Source organism: Corylus avellana, chromosome ca11 (assembly GCF_901000735.1).
Source record: "Corylus avellana chromosome ca11, CavTom2PMs-1.0".
Taxonomy (NCBI): Eukaryota; Viridiplantae; Streptophyta; class Magnoliopsida; order Fagales; family Betulaceae; genus Corylus; species Corylus avellana.
Window position 1 is genome coordinate 22,132,788 of NC_081551.1, and position 21,311 is coordinate 22,154,098.

The 21,311-nt window shown below is 37.3% G+C and overlaps 2 protein-coding genes across 3 annotated transcripts; one reads left to right on the forward strand and one right to left on the reverse strand.

Moving 5' to 3' along the window:
* On the forward strand, positions 1-7,419 carry LOC132165435 (3-oxoacyl-[acyl-carrier-protein] synthase II, chloroplastic). 2 transcript variants are annotated; one of them, XM_059575998.1, is made up of 14 exons: positions 1-773; positions 1,994-2,199; positions 2,273-2,476; positions 2,904-3,014; positions 3,107-3,202; positions 3,351-3,396; positions 3,496-3,575; positions 4,050-4,118; positions 4,510-4,594; positions 5,633-5,787; positions 5,906-5,986; positions 6,168-6,224; positions 6,480-6,640; positions 6,976-7,419. In XM_059575998.1, exons 1-13 carry the CDS (start codon positions 416-418, stop codon positions 6,594-6,596), a joined length of 1,665 nt encoding a protein of 554 aa, XP_059431981.1. In that variant the 5' UTR covers positions 1-415; the 3' UTR covers positions 6,597-6,640; positions 6,976-7,419. The 2 variants fall into 2 exon arrangements, with proteins under 2 accessions (XP_059431981.1, XP_059431979.1); XM_059575996.1 differs by having other exon boundaries at positions 2-773; positions 6,168-6,227.
* Positions 7,420-8,607: 1,188 nt separating this feature from the next.
* On the reverse strand, positions 8,608-19,577 carry LOC132165389 (uncharacterized). The gene is made up of 18 exons (XM_059575924.1): positions 18,931-19,577; positions 17,400-17,919; positions 16,996-17,256; positions 16,641-16,732; positions 15,550-15,759; positions 15,036-15,440; positions 14,476-14,654; positions 14,193-14,286; positions 14,011-14,067; positions 13,487-13,621; positions 13,280-13,351; positions 12,504-12,617; positions 12,089-12,250; positions 11,830-11,958; positions 11,618-11,719; positions 11,462-11,538; positions 9,981-10,130; positions 8,608-9,535 (listed from the first exon to the last, which is right to left on the reverse strand). The coding sequence occupies exons 1-18, from the start codon at positions 19,393-19,395 to the stop codon at positions 8,965-8,967; spliced, it is 3,795 nt and encodes a 1,264-aa protein (XP_059431907.1). The 5' UTR covers positions 19,396-19,577; the 3' UTR covers positions 8,608-8,964.
* Positions 19,578-21,311: the final 1,734 nt, after the last annotated feature.

A 21,311-nucleotide genomic window follows, 5' to 3' on the forward strand; every position in this document is an offset into this window, starting at 1 on the left:
AAAAAAAAAAAAAAATTGTAATGTGCTCTGGTCTCTCATATCATAATATAGTAGTCGAACAAAATAGAGAGGAAGAGAGACAGAGCACTTGGCATTCTCTTCCGAGGACGACTCAGATAGCCCAAAACTTGGCGTCTCCAAGCTTTCCCAATCCAAACACTCAAAAATCGAATACCACTTTCCCTTCTCACCCTCTGTTTATCTGCGCTATCACTGCCATCTCTCTGCCTCTCCCTCTCCCACATTTCCATCACCATCCATGAGCCTCTGCATCTTCTTCCTCGCCTAGATTAACAGAATCCAATCCAAGTTTGTTTCTTTCCTTCTGGGTTTTCGATTTCAGCTTCTGGGTCTTCTTTGTTTTCTTCATCATCTTCTTCTTCTACTACCACTAATACATCGAATCATCGCTCTCATGGCTGCTTCGTCCTTCACATCTCCGCTCTGCACGTGGCTGGTCGCTGCTTGCATGTCTGTCACGTGCGGCGCAGACCACTCCACGAGCCCGTCCATGTTCGCTTCCTGCAAGAGACCGAACAAATGCAAGAGGAGGGTCTTGTCCAAATGCAGTTCTGAATTCCAGAGGGGCTTGATTCCCTCCCTCTGTGGATCCAGCATTCAGGGCCTCATGAGTACGTGCCTCGCTTTCGAGCCCTGCAATGAGTACTATAGCTCCAAGGGCCTCTCTTCTATGGGATTTTCCTCCCTGTTCGGATCCAAGAGTGTTCCTCTGAATCGTAGACAGAGGCGTTTGAGTCGACCACCCCATTCCGGTAATCTTCTTTCTGTGATGCTATACTTAGCTTGAGCCGTTATTGGTGACTGGTAATTAAGTTCGTTTTCCTCTCTTTCTCTTTTGTTTTTTTAATTTTTATTCATTGAATTGGAAATCTGGGATTTTGTTAACATTCCTTATATTTCCTATTTGCTCTCGTGTGTTCATCTTTTATGGGTTTGCTTCGAATATCTTAATTTTAATGGGATTTCTTATGTGCATGTAGGTGGATTTGACTGATTAATTTAGTTTCTTGTTTTTCTTATGTGGTGTCGAAATTTGGTTTTATTCATGCTTCATTTGGTGCATAATGAACTATGAAAAGACGAAGAATTTAAATAATTGAGTCTGGAATTCTTTACAATATTGGACCTGCAGTCCACTCCAGTTACTGGTTTGGCTTATTGGAAAAAGAGTTCTTCATATTACTTGCATGCCAAAGCTATGGAAGGTGGGGAAATTGATACTAACAGGGGATGTTTCAATTTGTGTTTTTGTTCTGTGAGAACTGATTGTAGAACGCGGATCATTCATTTATTCGTTTTTTATATATAGTTAAATGGGGATACCTGGAGTTAGGATTGAAAATGTAGCACATCTTAGGTTGTTTCTAGTTGCACATGTGGCTATCTTTGGCATGTTATCTCTGACAAGTATTCTGAAGAAAATTACAATCAGGTGGTTCTTGTTATAGCATGTGTATGAAATGGAAGTTCTAATTTTGCAAAGTACAAGAGTATTGTGGCTCGTCATTTTTAAATACATAGAATAATGCAGCTCTCTCTCTGTCTGTCCCTGGTGAATGGGTTGGTTACTTGAAAATGGTCCACTTATCTTGATTGTTATATTGTCATCAACAGACATGATTATTAATTTTTGGGCCTTGCTGGCGTATTCCCACTTTCTTGGCTTTGTAGAATTATTGATGTTGAGGGCTTGCAGCAGTCCTGTCAATTCAAACCTTAATGTTGATATTTTTTTCTTTGTGGTTGTGGACTGAATTGTCTGCTCAACCTAATGTAGATATTTATTCTTTGGTTTTGGACTGAATTTCATATCATAATCTTGATATTTATGGGTTGTCTTCACTTACGCAGGTGTTAGTATTTATTGTTTTGATACATAAATCTTTTTTTGATAAAGCTTTGAAATTATAAAGTTGTGCTGATGTGCTAACTACATACACACGCCACCTTTGTGAATTTATGAATACTCCAGGGGAAGCCATGGCTGTAGCAGTGCAACCTGTCGAGGAAGTCACCACAAGAAAGAAACCTCTCACAAAGCAAAGGCGAGTAGTTGTGACAGGGATGGGTGTGGTGACCCCACTTGGTCATGAGCCAGATGTCTTCTACAATAATTTGCTTGAGGGTGTCAGTGGCATAAGTGAGATTGAGACTTTTGATTGTGCCCAATTTCCAACGGTAAACCATATTTAAGATCTCTCTTCTTCTGCTGCTCGCTCTGCAGTTTGTTCTTAGAATTCTTTTTCTCCAGAGAATTGCTGGAGAGATCAAGTCTTTTTCAACTGATGGATGGATTGCGCCAAAACTTTCCAAGAGGATGGACAAATTTATGCTTTACATGCTTACTGCTGGTAAAAAAGCCTTGGCAGATGGTGGAATTACAGAAGATGTAATGAATGAGTTAGATAAAACAAAATGTGGAGTTTTGATTGGCTCAGGAATGGGTGGCATGAAGGTAACATCAAGCCTTCAGCAGTTTGATATTCAATATATAATGAGAATGGAACATGGTTGAAAAATATTAAGTTAACCTGAGCTTATACTGATTAATATGCAATCTGATTGACAACAAGAGAATTCTGAAGACTGTAAGTTGCTGTCATGTCTGCTGCCTATGTGGTTTCCTACTGCACTGAAATTTGCAATTTAAATCAAGTTCTAGCATTTGCTACATGCTTTGGTACTGGAATGGTGCATGTTCCAAACTTGTTTTCTTTCTCTCTCTGGCTGTAATGAGTTCCTGGCAGGAAATGGAATCCAAATTATACTGCCTTACATGAAGCCACATGACCTGCAGATGGGATGGGAAATTAGATTAATTATGCGAGTTAGCATTAATTATGAATTGACTGCTTCTTTTGGGTGTTCTGTGTTTTGAACAGGTTTTTAACGATGCGATTGAAGCTTTAAGGGTCTCATACAAGAAGATGAATCCTTTCTGTGTCCCTTTTGCAACTACAAACATGGGTTCTGCCATGCTTGCGATGGATCTGGTTAACTTAATATACATATTTTTTAAACTTTTGATACGACTTGCAATTTGGGACTTGACATTTTAATGGCTCATTTGCTTATCAAATTACAGGGATGGATGGGCCCAAACTACTCTATCTCTACCGCCTGTGCTACAAGCAACTTTTGTATATTGAGTGCAGCAAACCATATCATTAGAGGCGAAGCTGTAAGTGTCTTGCATTTACTCTTGCTCTGCCATGGAACTGTGGGAGTCTTGTATTATTTTAGTTTGTATAGGTCCAACCTGGAAAAGAAAAACTAACAATGAAATAAGTCCAAAATAAATTGCAATATTTACCAAAATTATTGTGCAGGATGTAATGCTTTGTGGCGGCTCAGATGCAGCAATCATACCTATTGGTATCTCTTTTTTACTTCCCTATATCAAATTTATCTCATCATTCAGCAACTTGTAATGGCATGAAGTTTACATAATCTATTTTCTACTTGTTGATGCAGGCTTGGGAGGTTTTGTGGCATGTAGAGCACTTTCCCAGAGGAATGGTGAACCAACAAAAGCTTCACGGCCTTGGGATAGTGTATGTTATCAACAATCCTTTTGCTTCCGTATCTTCTTTTTTTCTTGTCATTGTTTACATCTCAGAACTTTTAGAAAATATTTTTTGAAATATGAAAATAATAAATAAAAATAGGAATGGATCAACTATACATTGTGTTCTTGTCAGCGAAACTAGTTATTGTAAGTGTTGTGATTCAAAGGGTAAACAAACCTGGATTTATGGGTCATGTGGATTTAGTGTTCTATTTTCTCATAGAAATAGGAAACTATGTTCATAATTTCTTGATATTATATGTAGTCAATATATAGCTCTTATGTTGATAACTAAGAAGTTCTGGATCTGATTTTCTCTACCAAATGAAATTTAAGCAATTCTCACAAAGTTACTTCATTCATTCTACGATTGCTGATTGAGGGAAGATATTTGAGACCTCAATCCTGATAGCTTCATGTGTACTACTTACCATGAGATCTGATTTTTGTTATTGAACAGAATCGTGATGGATTTGTTATGGGAGAAGGAGCTGGGGTTTTGCTCCTAGAAGAATTAGAGCATGCTAAGGTATTTCACCCTAAATTGAATATATGTCTGTAGGCACTTTCATTTTTGCCAGTGAGCTCTTCTTGTGGCTCACTTTCTTTTAGATTGTTGTCCATTACGTACCTTAACCCCCTTTCAATGGCATTTCTGCTGCCCCTCTGTATATCCATTGGTATTCAACTTACAGGAGTGAATCATGAGATGACTTTTCATTGTGTTATTCTCAACTGCCACTGCCTCTGATTCTTCATGAATTGATCTTCCTATCTATATTTTCGTGCTTGCTAAAAAGTAGTGAAGCTCAATCATTTCCTTGCATAACCTGTGATAAGATGTTTCTTCTGGGTGATTAATTCTGTCAGCTGATTTCCCTTTTTTTAAAAAAAAAAAAAAAAAAAAAAAAAAATTGCAGAGAAGAGGTGCAAATATCTATGCAGAATTTCTTGGTGGAAGCTTCTCCTGTGATGCTTATCACATGACTGAGCCACGCCCTGATGGTAATTTGCCTTCTCTTTGGTACTAGAAAACGCCGTATTTCTTTCAAAAAATTTCTTTTTTGAAATTCACCTTCACCTGTATTTCTTTTTTGACTTTACTTATCCCAAAAAAGAAAGTCTTCAGTGAACATGCACTATGGACGCATGGCCTGCACCAACTCTTCTTGAATTCTTTTTCATCATGATAATTTTTGCTCATATTTATATGATGCTGCTCTGAAATTGTATCCCTGTTTAATCTTAACTATCTTGAAATTTGAGTTGCAGTTGACCAAATCATAAAATGCTTTTTTGTACCAAAAATATTGATACCAAAGGACTACGGCGCAGGAAGGACAAATAAAACCTGAAAACTAGTCACATAATTGTCAAAGCTCCACTCAGTTAGACTATCTGGAACCGTATCCTCTCTTAAGAAAGTATCTTTGTAAAAAAAAAAAAGGTAGGCCAAACCAACATGATTGGCAACCTACTTGTGTTGAAACTGCCAAGGTGCCTAGTTGACGGGTTAAATTCCATTATATACACATACAAACTGCCATGGATAAGTAAGTTTGATAAACATTTCTATATACAGTCATGTAGTAACTGTTCTGGTTGGTGTCACATTGGAAGCTGAGGCAGGCTCCTTAGGGAGATTCATAAGCGTATGGTAGTGTCTGTAGGAGCGTATGGTAGTGTCCCTGTGTAGGACTTTTTATGTCCAAAACTTGTGCCAATTTTGATACATGACATTCTTGTTCATGTCTATCATTGTTTAATTCTAAAAGTTTCAGCTCCTACTATCTGGACTAGTTTTCACCTAATTTATGTTTATAAATTTCCAGAAATAGTTATTAGTACTTGAAGATATTTACAAAATTATTCATGGCTTAGTACATCCAGAATTGCTACAAGCACTTTCTTTCGAGCATGCTTTTTTATTTTCCCCACTCAAGTTAAGTATATTGTTCACCACCGCTTTTGGACCTTGTATCCTTCCATAACATCTTGGGCTAAAATTTGTAATTCATGTCTCTCATATCCCTTCAAAAACAGGGGCCGGTGTTATCCTCTGCATAGAAAAAGCATTAGCTCACTCTGGGGTATCCAAGGAGGATGTGAATTACATAAATGCACATGCTACATCCACACCAGCTGGAGACCTGAAAGAGTACCAAGCTCTTATTCACTGTTTCGGCCAGAATACTGAGGTAACTTGGATGCATAATGTTTGTCCGTCATGTCACTAGGTTCTAATATTATCATGTTGCAAATAAAAGACAGGATTCCGATATTGCCATTCTTGAATAAGATCTCTGCTTTCTACAGTTAAGAGTGAATTCTACAAAATCTATGACCGGTCACCTATTGGGAGCAGCTGGTGCTGTGGAAGCTGTTGCAGCAGTACAGGTAAACAATTTATGTCTCCAGTATCGTGATTTTAAATTCGAAAAACCATATTCTCAAAGGGTTTATAGGAATTGTTTTTCTTTTGTCCTTGAGCAGGTGTAATTTCAATTTAAGAAAGCAGACATAACAAGTTGCAGTTTTTTGCTTATTGATATGCATGCTGTTGTGTTTCTTCATATAGGCAATACGGACAGGGTGGGTTCATCCAAATATCAACCTGGAAAACCCAGATGAAGGCGTGGTGTGTTTGCCCATTTTATCTTTTATCACTTTTCATTGATATCATGATGTTCCATGGCATTATTTCTTCCTTAAACGTGATGATTTAACTTCAATTTAGTTAGGCTGCGGGACTGCAAATCCAGGGAGCCTGGGATTCAACACTCCCTGGATGCGCACACTTACATTATTCATCCCAAAAAAAAAAATAAAAAAAAATGATGATTTAACTCCAAGCATCGTATTATCTGATGTTGCTAATGTATGAATTCAGGACACAAATGTGCTGGTGGGCTCAAAGAAAGAGAGACTGGACATTAAAGTGGCGTTGTCTAATTCATTTGGGTTTGGTGGTCACAACTCATCAATCATTTTTGCTCCTTACAAGTGAAATAGATCTGGTGGGCTACTCCAACCTGCTGTTTGATGCCGAAGGTATGTAGGTTCCAAGGTATCTTCTATTTGTAAGCAATAGAAATTTGGATGTGTGTCTGTGTGTGTGTGGGAGAGAAGGGTCAAAAACATTATACAAGGAAATTTAGTCGATGAAGGTCCTTTCTTTTTGCTACATGATAACAATGAAGGTCCCTCATTGCTGACATTCAGGTAGAATTTTAGAAAGCAAAAGGTTTTACATTAACTGTTCGGATATAGAGCATTATGAGCATTTTTTACACCTGTTTGCTTAATTTACTAAGAGAAGTATGTTATAGAAACTATAGTCTTTGTTAGGTTTATTGTGGTAATTATGGGCTGGCTACATCGTGCAGTTGGTGAGTGCCAGGAAATTTGGTTGGTTGCCGGGCGTCACACAATCGAATTGGTTGGACAGCTGGTCACAAGAGAATTCTGATAGCCCTATGGATTGAGATAGAGAAAGCATGGAGTTACACCGGCGGGTTATCATGCAGTACTCTTGCTTCCATTGTTAAAAGATTTTACTTTTATCAGACTTGACGAAGTAGGCCATGATCTACTCGATATCCACAGTTGAACCAGTGTACATTGCGATACTGGCCTTGTCTTTGAGTTTCTTTTTCTTTCTTAAAATGTACAAGTAAATGGCCGATCTAATTGTTGTAGTGAATTTTGAGATGGGCAGTTTCATAGGTTATTATGCGATGCCCTATAGGCATCCTAGTATGTCTGCATCATGACCCTCGTCTTTTCTTCAATGCAAATACAATAATATCCCTCCCATGATAGTCTCGTAATGTTGTGATTTTATTTCTGACTGTTTAATGGCAAAAAAGTAAAGGACACTTTTTATTATTATTATTATTATTATTATTTTTCTCTTTGGAGAAATTTTTTTCAACCTATTCTATAAAAATGACATGTATCCTCCATATGTGAGAAATCACATGTTTTTTCTAATTACAATAACAAAGTTGAAATAAATTTTATTCAAAAAGCATGTATTTTTAACATGCTATTTAAAAAACATGTATTTTTCACATAAGAAAAGTGACATGTCATTTTTATATGGTAAATTAAAAGGAAATTTTTTCAATCCAGTTTCAGAAAAGTCCAACAATGAGAAATTGACTTCTAGAGCATCCTTAGTTGACCAATCATTTCATTTTTGTGAGGTAATTTGCTAAAAAGTGTTCAAAATGAATCCCAAGCAGCCTCACCAATTTGGTGAGTCCCAAGAATAAAAAACCATTCAAATTTTATGCTTTTTCTCTTCTTCCTTTTTTGTTTCCTTTTCTCACGCACACTTCACCTCCCTTGGAGTGATGATTCACATCACGCCGGGCATGCATGAACAGTCATGCACACTCGATTAATTTTTTTTTTTTTTTAAATTAAAATATTATATTTTAATATTTTAAAATATTAAATCAATCGGGCGTGCATGAACAATCATGCATGCCCTGCGTGATGTTTATCATGACACCCTCTCTTGAGGTGAATGATAATTGGAGAGGAAATAGTCTTATTTATATTGAAAGCATGACATTTAAAATATATATATGACCATTAGTAAAAGACAAATTTTTGAAAGTATGACTGTTAGAAAAAATCAATTTTTTAAAAATACAACCTTTTACAATAAGATAAATATTCAAAAATATGATTGTTGGGAAAAGACAAACATTCAAAAATTAAAAATAAAATCTTGAAAAAAGAAAATTTAAATGGAATAATGAAAAAGGGATTGCTAAAATGGTAAGAAGGACGGAAATGCTTTAAAAAAATTGAAAGCTAAAATAAAAATAAAAAAATAATTCTTGAACTATTTTGGCCAGTAAATTTTGGTGACCCTCTTGACTGACAAAAAAGTTAGGATACCTCCGGGTATCTGAAATAATAGCACCTGTAGGGATCCTTGGGATTTAATTAAATTTCATAATTTTTATGAACATAATGTCACACCATTTAGCAAAATAAACACCTAACCCAAAAATTTTAATTGGACCTGGTTTTTCACTTAAGATTTAACACGAAATGATGCCAGAAACTTTAATTTGTACAGTTGCGATGATATTTATAGCATACATACCATGCAGGAAACAAACCTCTAGGTGAACTACAAAATTAATTGCAAGCAAAACTGCTCATTTAAATTATGAGCGTTTCCCTTTGACATTGTAATGATACCTCGATTCCTATTATCTATAATTACAACATACATAAATCTGAGCCTCCAAATTAAATAACCAAGAAAAAAGAAAACACATAATCTAGAGTTGCAAATCTTCAAGATGGTGTGGTGTACTCTAAACAATGTAGATGGTTCTTTTTCACCTGCTTCATTTCTTGCTGCCCTTCTTCTTTTGACTCCTTTTAAACTTCAAGCCCTTACTGGAGAGTGCCATTGAGGCACTCTTCCCTTCAAGCTTTTTTGTCATTTTTACCACACCTGCCATCCCTTTTCTTGCAGCAGCCCTATGCTCAGGTCTACGGCTCATCATTTTGCGATCAAGCGGCCAATATGCATATGGTTCAAGCTTATCCTTCCTCTTCACATCCCCACCTGCCTTCTTGCTAGAGTACTCGTTGCCTGTGTAAGCCCAACCACCAGAGTCTGAGGTTTTCCTGCGCTTCTGGATTCTCCTTGAGTTCACTGACAAGTGACTGCCTGCTTCACTCTTGGCATCCAAATCAGGGTCAGAGGGTGTTTCCTTCTTTGGTTCTTCCCCTTCACGAATAATCAAGCGCCCTTCAGGGTCCAGTTCTGGCTCATCCAAATCTACTTTCCGCTTTAGATGCTTAGCTCGAAGAGATAACATTGTTTTTTGCCTATCAAGCAAGTCAAGTGGCTCATCTTCTAATTGGTCGAACAAGTGCTCGGGCAAGTTCTTAGTTGCTCTAGTATTGGATCTGGAGAGAATAAAGGAAAATTGTATCAGTTGTGACTTGTGAAGCACAAGTTCATAAAAAAGCATTGATGATGTTCAATGAAGCAGCTACCAATACTAGTAAAGGAAATTTGTCTTGTCACGTCAGGACAATTTGATGGTAACAGTAGAGTAAGAGAGGAGCCCATACTGCTCATGAGTGGACCCGACTCTGTCAACTACAAGATCTCCAGAGAATAATTGATCAACAGAACTCTACTTCGACAGCCTAGAATTATTAAACTAACTAAATTGCAGGTCTGGGATGTGTCAATTACACAAATGTCTAGTGTCCAAGATTATAAATGTTTTTTTTTTATTTTTCTTATAAGCATTGTATAAATGGTATATCCTGTAATGGCTAATCTAACATACTCCAACCAGTCATGAACATGAAATAAGCAGACTCAAATGTTCAACAAACCAACCGCAATAATGATGCTTTGGACTTTAGCTGTGAGGAACCCTTGCTCCGTCGACCAGACATTGTCCTGGCGTCCATGTACTCAGCATCACTTCCCTCGCTTTCATCATCACCAAAATCAGAAAATATTTTTGTATCATTCCATCTGCTTTGCCTGAAAAGATAAAAATAAAAAGTACAAAAAATCATCAATTATAATGAGTAAAAAAGATGGCTTCATTTCTTTGCACGCATTTGAATTTGCATTATGGACTCACACAATGACAATGGACATTAACTACATTAATAGCACCTATAGTTCAGAAATAATCAAGGAGGTTAATTGTTAGAACTGGGATACCGTGTGAGTACCATGGAGCCAAAAGTCCCACTGCTTGTCCACTTAACTTCTTCTGGTACAGAACACATGGCATTTGTAAAAGAGAATAACATCTATAAAGACCAGGCATAAACCAAGTCCTTTGTGCCCTCCAATAAACAATGGACACATCAGCATATTACACCAAATAAAATAAAGAGGAAAACGCATGATTTTTACTCCTCTTCAGAAAACCTATCGTTCCCATTCAGATAAAAGAACCCATAGATCCACCACCCACCCCACTGCCCACACCACTGTCACCTCTGTCTCCTCCGTCAAGCGCCACTAAAAGTTCCTCCGTTGCTACTATAAGTTCTTAGATTTATTGTGTTTCTCACTCTACTCTCTAACTCTCTTTCTCTATCTACTTCTCTCTCCCTATGGTTTCCACCGGAAAAGATTTCTGGAAATGCTTTGTGGGTGTTAGATTTTGGAGATAATCAGATTAGTGGAGAGTTACCTTCTTAGGGGTTGTTGAATTTGCGGGTTTTAAGATTGAGGAGTAATCAGTTGTTCGGATCTATACCAAAGGAATTACTAGAGAGTTCTGTGTTGGGGGAATTGGATCTTATTGGCAATGGGTTTACAAGTAAATCATTACACCTTGCTCAATTAACAATTTTTTTTTTATAAGTACCTTGCTCAATTAACAATTGCTTGAGCAAAAGCGATCAAACAAATAAATGTGATGAGATTGATATTTAAGATGGCTTACAACAGCATTGACGGAGAAGAGGGCGGTGGCAGTGGCGTGGCAATGGGGTGGGCGGGGCGTCTGTAGGTTCTATCTAAATGGGAACAGTGGGTTTTTTTAGGAGAAGTAAAAATCATGTGTATTCCTATTTATTTTGTTTGGTGAAATATACTGATGTGTCAATTTTTTACAGGAGGGCACAAAGGACCTAGTTTATGTCAGGTCCTTATAGAAGTTATTCTCTTCGTAAAAAAGACCAACATGATATCATTATGCCTTTTACAGGTAACTAGAAATTGGAATGTGTTAAACACATATCAGAGCAATAGATTCATGTACTTATTGATGGCAGATACACAAAAACATGTATGTACATCTGGGTACATGTAGTGTATATACGTCATTAATATTATAATGCAAGAGATTAAACCTGGATGTAGTTGCTTTTGACAGTTGAGAGCTTGCTTCTGATTTAGTTCTTAGCTTCTTCTCTTTCCGTTCCTTGATCTGTGTTTGACAAGAATGGAATACATCAAAAATGACACACTCAAGTTTTGTTTCTAGCAAATGATGACTTTCAACAGACCTTCCGTATATTAGTAAGGAGTTTCATGTGTTCCTCGGGCATTACAGCCTTAACTGCCTCAAGACCGCACTTCTTGACCAGAATTTCCAGGAGATGCTTAACCTGAAAAAGGAATAAAAAATTATCAAAGAATTTGGGATGATCAATGAATGAAATCATGGCCATTTGCCATAGCAATTGAAAGAGTTACAAAAAAATTCTGATTATCCAACCTTGGCTTTAAAGTGGTTTTTGGTGTTATCTTGCCACTTCAGCAAGCCTTCCACCATGCTCGTCAAATGCATTTGCAACCCTTCAGGCTGTGATTTTGCCACCAACACCTTTAACAGACCTAAATTAGCCTGCATTGAAAAACAGTACAGAATACCTTAAGATAAGATCAGAGAGAGAGAGAACAATGACTTATTAAGTAGTTCAGAGAAACAACCTAAAATGAGAATAAACTAGATATATCTAAGGAGAGGGAGAAACCTTGATAATTTCTTTATTCTTTCTCTGGAGGAGGAGAAACGTGGATGGAAGTAAATTGCATGCAGTTGAAACAAGATCTGAAAACTCGTAAGCCAAGCGAGCTAAGCCTTTGACTGCAGCACTGACCATGTGAGGTGTCTCACCAGCTAGTCCTCCGGCTACCTGTCACATGAATGAATTTTACTTAGCACAACCACCACATGTTCAATTTCTAAAAAATGAAGATTCACCATATAAAATCAACTCAAGATGATAGCAATTCTAGTTGATAGTTTAGTCAACAGCAATCAAAAGAAAGAAGGAACCTTGACAGGATACCTTTTGGCATTCTAAAATGTATCTAAAACTTCCATTAAATAGAGTCAGCACTTCAATAAATTTAGTAATGAATTTTGAAACATGGTTCAATTCGTACCATGTTAAACAATTGAAACAAGTTTTCTCTATTTCCGCCTTTCTCTTCATCCCCACATGCATGGCCAATTTGGACAAGAATATCATATGCTCTGTTTCTTGTTTTTTTATTTGCCTGCAAGAAAAATTATTGTACAAGACGGATCAGAATATATAAAGCAGCAAGTTCAGAAGCCACTGTCTGTGTGTGGGTGTGTATGTGACAAGCCGACACAAGTTAACAGTTTTTTTTTAAATAATAAATGTTTTTATAGATGCAACTGAACACCATACAAAACCAATGAACCATCAATGCCATCATTATCATAACCACCATCAAAACCACCATTTATTTATTACACATCCTCAACCGCTGCAACTAAAGCAAGAATGCAACCAACATACAGTCTGTCTGTCATTTCATCAATCAAGATATTTTCAACAGAACCAATCCAAAAAGAATCGCAAGACTTTCTTCAACTATATGCCAATACAAGGATCATTACAAGATAGAAGGAATTGTAAAATAATTTTTTTAAGCCAATGAGAGTTTTTAAGCAGTAACAAAGAGAATATCTTAGACAGACAGAAGAGAAAGGAAACTTTAAACCCAACACTTTAGGTAAATGATAATGACAGCAAACTTAAAAGTGAAGCAAATAATTTCAACCATGTAAAGAGCACCATGTCCAAGAGATTTAAGGATAAATTTAAATGAATAAGGCTCCCGGAGTAACCAGCATAATATTCTACCACCAGTCGAGAAACAAAAAAAAATGGATAAGGCGCCCAGAATACCTCTTTAAGTGCAAGTATTGTTTCTGTTAGGAAAGAACTAATGATGTCACGTCGCCTCTGCTCTGAATCATCCTGTAAGCAACAGCATAAATTCTAATGTCAATATTAAGTTGCACACTTATCAAGTTTGAACCCAGACGCAATTGAGTATTGCATTTTAAGGTGAATAATATTAATAATAATAATGTCACTCCTCTCTTCAACTACCTTGGTAACATGTACTATTAGAAAGTACAGGCAATCAAGTCTGTGACGTTTGGCGGAAAAGTGGCATGAAGGTAGCACTTCAATCATAAGCCCAAGCAATTCCTCGAGCTTCGCTGAAAGAAAGCCATCACAGTTCTGCCCACACAAATCCCACAGCAAAGAGTTCATATGTCAGACAACTTTATTTGATGAAGACAGGGACAAAAGAGTTTTTTGATGTGGCTAAAAGATGCCTTAATTATAATAGCTCTTCTAAATATAGGAGAAATATGGGGAATAATCCACAAAACAAAATGCACATCCTGATGTCTGGGATTTGCCTGCCGTTACTACTTAGACTTCAGCCAGATAAACCAACCAACTTGTATCAGTTAAGTCAGTTACCATGGTTCCTCCCATTCTCCAAACTCGTGATATTACAACAGGAAGGTAAAATGGGCACGGATTATCTGCAATATGCTGCATGCAATAACATGATTGTAAAGATAAAAGTCAAAAGCCTCTGCAATTACAAGCAAAAATACCTTGAGAATAACTGAAAGAACTTTGTACGCCTTCTTTTGTATCAGACCTTCAGCATCCTGCAGTTCAAAAGCTCTTCACTCTTAATTACATCATCCCTTTCCATTATAAGCAGTGCCTTCTAGAGATTTCCTCCATAGACAGCAAAGGTAAATCACCAAATTATATAGAACCATTTACAAACCTGTAATGCAGGCTTTATTGCGACAAATAAAAGATCAATCTCTTTAGTGTTCAAACCAGGCAAAAGTGAAACTGCCAAGTCAAATAGCCGTGCCCTGCAGATAAGATGAAGGAATAATTACAATGCCAATATCACAAAACTCCAACACTTTTAATTTGATGTAAAAAACAAGAAAGATATTTGAGACTTTATAATTGAAAATGATACATATGAGAGCAAAAAGCTGTCACATGCGACCAAACATGTAGCAACATATAATAGGAAAAAGGAGAAAAAGGAACACCTCAAAAGTGATGGTGAACTTTCATTTGAGGCATGGTCAATCTGCATAGAACTAGAATTTCTTGAATTTTCTGGTTTTCCGGCCGCTTGAGTGACCTTCAAAAGCTTCTGCATTGTACTTTTGAAAAACCTTGATACTACTTCTTTATCTGATATTGAAGCAAGTTCACTGATTGTGGACTGCACGGAGCAAACAACATTATCATAAACTTTACCCAAAACCTAAAAATACAATATTAAAGCTACAAGCTTCAAAATTGTAATTAGCTTTTCCAAGGTGAAAAGCACTTCTAAAACAGAGGTTTCATTCAAATGAAGAAGATTATGTTGCAATCATCTGGTGATCTTCATAGTGAAAACTGTCTCCCATTTCTGGGCCTGTAAGTAGAGCTAATGCATAAACCTCTCAATAAATAAATAATAAACACAGAGGTGGGGGTGTGTATATACATATAAGAAAATGCACAAATAAATTTAATAGAAAACTAAAAATAAAATCTATCTGCATCAGCCAAGATGCATGGTAGCGATGTTCTCAATTGATTGAGATGGTTTAAGTACCTGTAAAGAACCACCATCATCTTTTTTAGATTGCATGAGGACACCTGACAAAACAGTTAATAACTCACGAGCAGATGACTTAAGCACACTCATATTATCTGCTGCAACCTGTTGGCTGTAATGGGCCACTGCTCGCTGTCTGGGAATACCTTCTTCGGTATCAGGCATCTCAATTTTCTCTTCCAAAATTTTCTTATTCTGTTGAATAAGAATCTGCAAACTGGAGCATATTACTCCGCGAGTATCAGGTTCTTCATTAAGGGCACTACATAAAGCTTTCTCTAGATCCTTGAAACTTTCAGCAGTATCCAAAGGATAGTTGCAAAATGAAGGCAATAAAGACCACAGAGAGTACACAAATGCATTTGCAGTCCTTGATGAAATAACCCGTCCATGTAGCTCAAGCTGCCAAAAGCGAGAAGTGATTAGAAAATGCCATTTAAAAAAAAATTAAAAATTAAAAAAAAAAAAATCAGAGAGAAAAACAGCATCTAATTGGTCTGAAAGGTTTTACCTTTCGAGATTTCTGCTTCATCAGTCCAATCATACCCAAAACTGAATCTGTGAAGAAGCTTAAATGGGCACCTATCGTATACTGCTTCAGAATTGGAAAGAGCCAAACATTTGCCTCAGATAAGTCTTCAGCCTCCAAATTAAGAGGTAGAAGGCCCAAAAAAGTTTCAGGTCCTAATGCACCAAGAGCTGATCCAAGGCATTCATGCAGCTGCATATTGATGAATCAGAAAGTTAATGCATAGTGCAAAGCTGAAAACTGGTAGATAAAGTAAGCAAAAGGGGGGTGGGGGGGCGGACTTCCACATTATCTTCAGCAAAAAGCATAATATCAGCGCAATTTGCAACCAACAAACAGTATTTTGCCAGTAAATGAAAAAAAGTGCTACACTTTAGTCTTCAGCATAGATAGTATGTGTAGATCACGGCAAGCCCAAATGACCTAGACACTCAATCGTTTTGTTTTTAGTAGTGGCTGACACTGTATGCCAATCAACAAATAACAATGAAACCCATTAACAAATTAAAGTATCAGTCTATTATTGCAATCTATCCCTTGAACAACTGCTATTGGACTGAGAAGCTCCATAAACTCGTCCGAGAGGTTATAAACAAAACATTACATTAATATCTACCATTCATAAGTAAAGTTATAAAATAAGTTTTAGTTCCTTGGATCTATGGTTTTGTGGCCCAAGGTTCTGAATTTTTTCCATCTTGGATAAGATGATTCTGAGCAATGCAGTTTAAACTAGAATGAAAGGATGTAGGGATACAGGATATTTTCATAGTAATCACCAAAAACTATAGAGATAAAGCAAAGACATACTGAATAAGAAAATCCAGAACTCCAAAAAGAATGAACTGTTAGTCGTTCTAAAAGAATACAAATTCTAACATTTCACTGACATAACAATTCCCAAACACTTTTGATGCAACCCTCTGTAAGTGTTTGGGACTTGTTATTTTTATAAAGTAAAATAAACAAGCCCCCAAAACTTGCAGAGGGTTAGATCAAAATGATGATGTTATAGGGTCATTACTAGCTATAATACAATGCAACAATACTTATGACTTGAAAAATACCAATACCTGTTTCCTGAAAGGAAAATCTTCATCAGGCAACTTCTGCATGCCAGCCAAGCTGCTAAGGATCCCCCTCAAAAGATAAGAAGAATAACGCCCTGAATGATAAAAGTTTTGATAACATTATAAATTTAGATCCATGAATATAAAAATAAACATACAATAACATAGTAGAAGATGTGATATCAGAAAGATGCAACCATCTGATGAAAGAATGAGGGAGATCATCCCTGCACACAGCATCAGATGGCATGATCTTCTATACATGCAATATTTCTGATACAAACAACTGGGAATCAAATAGAAATCTCAAAGTGAGCACGACTAGAACAAAAGAACTTAGAAACAGCAATGGGAATACCTAATTTATCAAAAATTGTTGAAACAACTTGAAATGCTATGTCCCAGACAGCAGCATAGTGATAATCAAGTAAGCTTTCAATAGTTACACATATTTTTTCAATGATAGTAGGCCCAGACCTCCTTGCATCATTGTGTGGATTCATCATAATCTGATCAACACCTTGTTTGATCAAGCTTTCATCAATGCAAGCATTTATCAGACTCTTCAATGCATTCATGGCTGCATATATGGCCTCCTCATGTTCACATGCCAAAATATCTGCAAATACGAAAGAGAAAAATATACTAGCACATTGTCACTTTTGTTTAGCTGATAGTTAAAACTGATATACACTAACTTGGAGAAAGGTTCTCTAATCCAAGAAAAGTGAACATAATTACATCTTAAAAAGAAAATCAAACCTTTGAGTGCGTTGAATACAACAGGGAGCTTTGTTACACATAATTGCCTATTAAGTGAATACATTTTAATCATTCCAACATCAAGCAAGCGAGCAGCAAATGTCATGGCATCCGCAGAAGTCTCATTCGTGGAGACAGACAGAGCTATTGAGCTCATCAAATCAAGCAATGCCTCAGGAGAAACATCTAAATCTGGGACAAGAAGAAGTAAATACAAACTATCTGTGATGCGCCTTGTGACTAGCGGTTGGTGCAGTTCCAGTAGACTTTTGTAGTACTTGAGGATGCTCGTTGTGTACTTCATTGACATAAGAGGAAGACACTCTTTCAAAGCATCCAAAACATAAAGGACCTCCTGAGCTCCTTTGGATCCTTCAGTGGCATTCGAGTTTGATCCACCAGCAAGCAGAAGAGACCTCTCGAATATCTTTGTAACCCCTTCACTTGCAGGTGCCAGCACTGACACCTCTTGAAATCTTGATAAGGCATCTCGAAGACACAGATGTGATTGCCTTCTTACCTATTGTTCAGAAACAAATTAGCACACAGCTTCAAGGGTCAAACCAAACAGCAAGCTTGACAGATAAAACTAACACGTAAAAAGCACTGCAAAGATCAATTGCATCCCACCTGACATACTGTTGCATAATATATTGTTCCAAACACCTAATTGACTGTAAAGCTTTAATCCCCTTAAAGATTTACTCAAGATATGAATAACAAGTCCAAAAGATTATACCTTACATTTAGATTGATATATTACCCAAAGCAATTACTACAGTTTTGCATTTATTTGGTAAATACAAGAGTACCATACAAGCAATTACATTCTCTCATACACCACGAATTGGTGCTGTATAATCATTATAGCCAACAAAAAAAGGAGGGTACAATTTACAGGCTACATTATATGCGTATATTATCGTGCCGCCTTTCTTTTAGAGTGAATGTATTATGATGCCATCATCTTAACGTTAGACAAAACAAACCAGTCACCAATGTGCTACCACCCTTCACTACACCACCACATTACTAGCGTCCATAGCCATCCGCATTAGATATTAGATATCCTAAGCCCCTTGACAACATCTTCAGGTCTTATAAACAAAAAAATTCTCATAGCAAAGACATCACCTCTATCCTTGCACAAAATTTGATTGCGCTTATTTACATAAAGTACCAACATCTTTTGTAGATGAAATTATACAATGTATCTCATATTCTAAACTTCTTATATACGGATTTAAGAGGACTCTTAAGCACATATCTAATCAGTACAGTAAGAATATGATTTACCCACTAGCTCACAGTCTCAACAGATATGTATTGGGTGTTCATAAAAACGAACCAAACCCCATTTAAAAGTCACCGAATTGTACATGAGATTTTTGCAATTCCACACTTGCCGGACAACAAAATTCTCTACAAAATGTGCTAGACTAAAATGGATTATCCACGTCGAATATACAGGAAACTCCCACAATTTATATCTAAAACGAAGAGAACAAATTACGATTTTTTTATATATCACCTTAGGACGCGAGTCCGTGAGGAACCCCAATAGAACACCGTATAAGTGAGACAACTGAGACCAGCTGGGAGCATCTCGGACGATCAACAAATGGGAAACGCATTTCAATCCAGATGTTGCAGCGCCGTCTGACAGCGACGGGGACCGAAGAACCCGAAGCAATAGGTCGGACAAGAACTCGGCCTTCTTGTGGAGAATTGCTGGGGGTATTCTGGGAAGGACAATGTGGAGGATGCTGAGAAGGGATTGGACGACTTGGACAGGCTGGTCGGGCTCGAAGACAAGGCGGTCGAGGGAAGAGCAGGCGGCGCCGAAATAGGCGACCGGTGTGGAAGGGAGGTTCTGGTCCTTGAGCTCCTGGGACATGGCGCCTATGACCGTGCAGAGGTGCTGGTGGTTCTCGTTAGTGGAGTTTCCGAAACGAGAGAGTATCGAATCGCAGAGTTCGTCGGAAGTTCCTTCCATGCCGTCGTCTCGTACGGTGGTTGAGTGGCGCTACTCCGTTGGTTGAGTGGTGCGGTGTTGCAGTGCTGCTGCGGTGGTGCAGTGGGTGCTGTTTCCCCGGTGACCGGCTTCGAAGTGAGGAGCGTTGCGGTGTGCAGCCGTGTGAGGCAACTGTTGGCGCTGCAATTTCGTTTTGTGATTAGTGAGTCGTGCGCTTAACTAGGTTATTTTGTGGAAGAAGAAGGCTGTTTGGTTGCAGCACTTGGTGGGAGTTGTTATTCCAGCGCACAGATAGCCTTATTCCCGCACAGGTACTCTCCTATTCCGATTTGGTGTTAAATTGCAATTTTTAATAAATAGCTTATTGATTCTAAAAAAGTGATTAAGCATTTCTTGGAATAAGTAAAAAATAATAATAGTCCATGCAGTTAGAAAAATTGACAGAATTTATTACCGTGTCACATCAACATGAAATAGATCGGGTATAAAAAATTGGTTAAACCACTCTCATGGCAATTGTAGGCGGTTCAACCACCCCCATTGGACATGCTCAAAGGGGTGATTGAATCACCCCAAGGCCATTGGGTGGTTCGGCCACCATCATTTAACACAATAACGAATTTTGTCAATTTTTTTAATGACATATAATAATTTGTTCTTTTTTGCTTGTCTCATGGAATGATTAATCATTTTTTAAAACTTATGGAGTTATTTGTCAAAACATCAAGTCACAAGAACAAAAAATTCATTTATTCATACAATTTATAAGTGGAGTGAGGGCGACTAGAGTTCATTTCATGAAGAGTAGTGATGTAATTGCTTGTAACTGCAGATGTAGTGTGACTTAGTGAGTTGCATCAAATAACAACAATAAGAAACGGATATGTATTTCTAGATATTGATTTTATCAAGTAATCTAAGAAATCTTCTCTAAAACGCTAGATACTTTATAGGTTTTAAAAGAAAATCAAGAAGAAACTCAACTAAGAGTAATTTTTATTAAACAAACTCAATCATAAACAACAATTGCATTCTAAGGTTTATAAAGTATGTATTTATAGGCCCCCAAACCCTAAACCTAATAAAAGTACGAAACTAGTTCGTATTAAAACCCTACGGCGCCCGTCCGAACGAAACTTAAGGCCCTCTGAACAGGAGCTAACATAAAACCCTAAAACCGCAATTCTACGATGGCTGTCCAGACGGGACATAACTCCGTTTGGACGGTTACTCACATAAAACATAAATAATAATAATAATAACATAGGCATCCGGACGGTATCCGGACGAGGACTTTAGACGAGGCTCTCGGGTTTAGACCCATCTGGACAGCCTGCATACAAGGCTTGCCGATCTACATCAACTACCCTTCTCACTTGAATTGGTTCTCACGTTTGATTATAAGGTTATTGTCATCATTATTATAGTTTTAACGTAACCTGAGTATAGCTTATGCTCACTATTTTTCAATTATTTGTATCTTTAATTATTTATAGGTGTTACACCTAACTCCACTTATGGCCATGACATTACCAATTGGCACAACCACTAACTCACACACATGGTTAAGGTTAACAATTTTTTACACGACTCACGAACCCAACATGAATTAGCGAGTTATAGTTGAGGAATTTGACTCATTTAATTAAAGGAGTTTGATTAGAGTTGACCCACAAGCCCGCAAACCCAATACAAAATTTACCGGATAGGGTTGAGGCGTAGCTATCTGATTCTACATGTGAATACAAATTGTAAGCCCTACCCATGGCTAAATGCCTTCACGTTACCACCGTACACCAACGGCAATAGATCAAAGGTGACAATGATGAGCAAATGGAATGCCAAATGTCCAATTGAATAAAACCTTAGGGAGTTATTTCCTTTTTTTTTTTTTTTTTTTTTTGAGAACATTAGGAGTTTGACCTTAAATGTATCAC